This window comes from Buceros rhinoceros, unplaced genomic scaffold (assembly GCF_000710305.1).
Source record: "Buceros rhinoceros silvestris isolate BGI_N320 unplaced genomic scaffold, ASM71030v1 scaffold27775, whole genome shotgun sequence".
In the NCBI taxonomy this organism is placed as follows: Eukaryota; Metazoa; Chordata; class Aves; order Bucerotiformes; family Bucerotidae; genus Buceros; species Buceros rhinoceros.
Window position 1 is genome coordinate 1 of NW_010414994.1, and position 943 is coordinate 943.

The following is a 943-nucleotide window of genomic DNA, read 5'->3' on the forward strand; positions in this document are numbered from 1 at the left end:
ACGGAAGCCTGGTACAAGGCGTGCATCGGCGACGCCAACTTCCGGCGCCAGGAGCTGGAGAAGGTGCGAGCGCGGATCGTCTCCCACATCCGGAAGCTCGTTTACCAGGGGGACGAGGTGCTGACGCGGGTACGTCTGGGCCATCTCCGCCTCTCAAAACGCTCCGGGTGTTGATTCGTCACCCACAAATCGTGGTTTTCATTGGTCTGAGGACACAAACGGCCGTAGAAAGTCGAGGGGGAAAAGTCTCATGAGTCAAAGAGGGAGAAACTGAGGCCGGGTGACGAAAACCCAACAACCAGGGACGGGCCGCTGGATCCAAGCGGGAACAAAGCTCCTGGGCTTCGGCTGAGCGCGGGGGTGGCGTTGTCTCTCCCCTCGAAGGTCACCCTGAGGATGTTCAAGCAGCGGCAGGCTCAGGCGGAGCAGATCCCGGTGGGCTACCAGTACCTGGCCGAGGTTTGCCAGCCCTACAGAGCGGGCGAGAAGTACCTGGAGTTCATCCAGGCGCTGCAGAAGAAAGACCTGCGCGTGGAAGTGTTTGAATTCGAGCCGCAGAGGTAGGAATAACCCCCAAAAAGGGTGGACAACTCACGTCCTAGCTGAAAGGTGGCACCGGTTCGTGCCACGTCCCCTCCGTTACCTCCACTCTTCACACGCGGGCGCCGGGTTCTGGATGTTTCCTGTGGTTAAAAAAGGCCCCTTGGTGCTGCAGTTGTTTTCTAACCCCTTCTCAGGTCTTCACCCAGTGGCAAGAAGAAGACGGGACCCTCTGGCGCGGCGAAGGACGCTGGCGAGCCCGAAGACGCGTCCAGAAAGCCCTCAATCAGCGAGCAGAGTAGGTTGGGTTCCAGAAAGACGTCCCGGTTCTCTCCGGGGGTGGCCGTAGATCGGTAGCCGAGGAGGTGGGAGAAGGTCTCAGGGCGGCGCTTAAGGCTTCAAT

At 60.0% G+C, this 943-nt stretch overlaps 1 protein-coding gene across 1 annotated transcript in view; it reads left to right on the forward strand.

Moving 5' to 3' along the window:
- Positions 1 to 9: 9 nt before the first annotated feature.
- The window catches only part of GMIP (GEM interacting protein), a gene marked incomplete at both ends in the record, with an annotated part of 3,561 nt that continues 2,627 nt past the window's right edge, over positions 10 to 943 (forward strand). The window contains 3 exons of the mRNA XM_010137283.1: positions 10 to 129; positions 385 to 560; positions 738 to 838. Of these exons, the coding sequence (XP_010135585.1) occupies positions 10 to 129; positions 385 to 560; positions 738 to 838 (397 nt within the window). The remainder of the gene's footprint in view (positions 130 to 384; positions 561 to 737; positions 839 to 943) is intronic.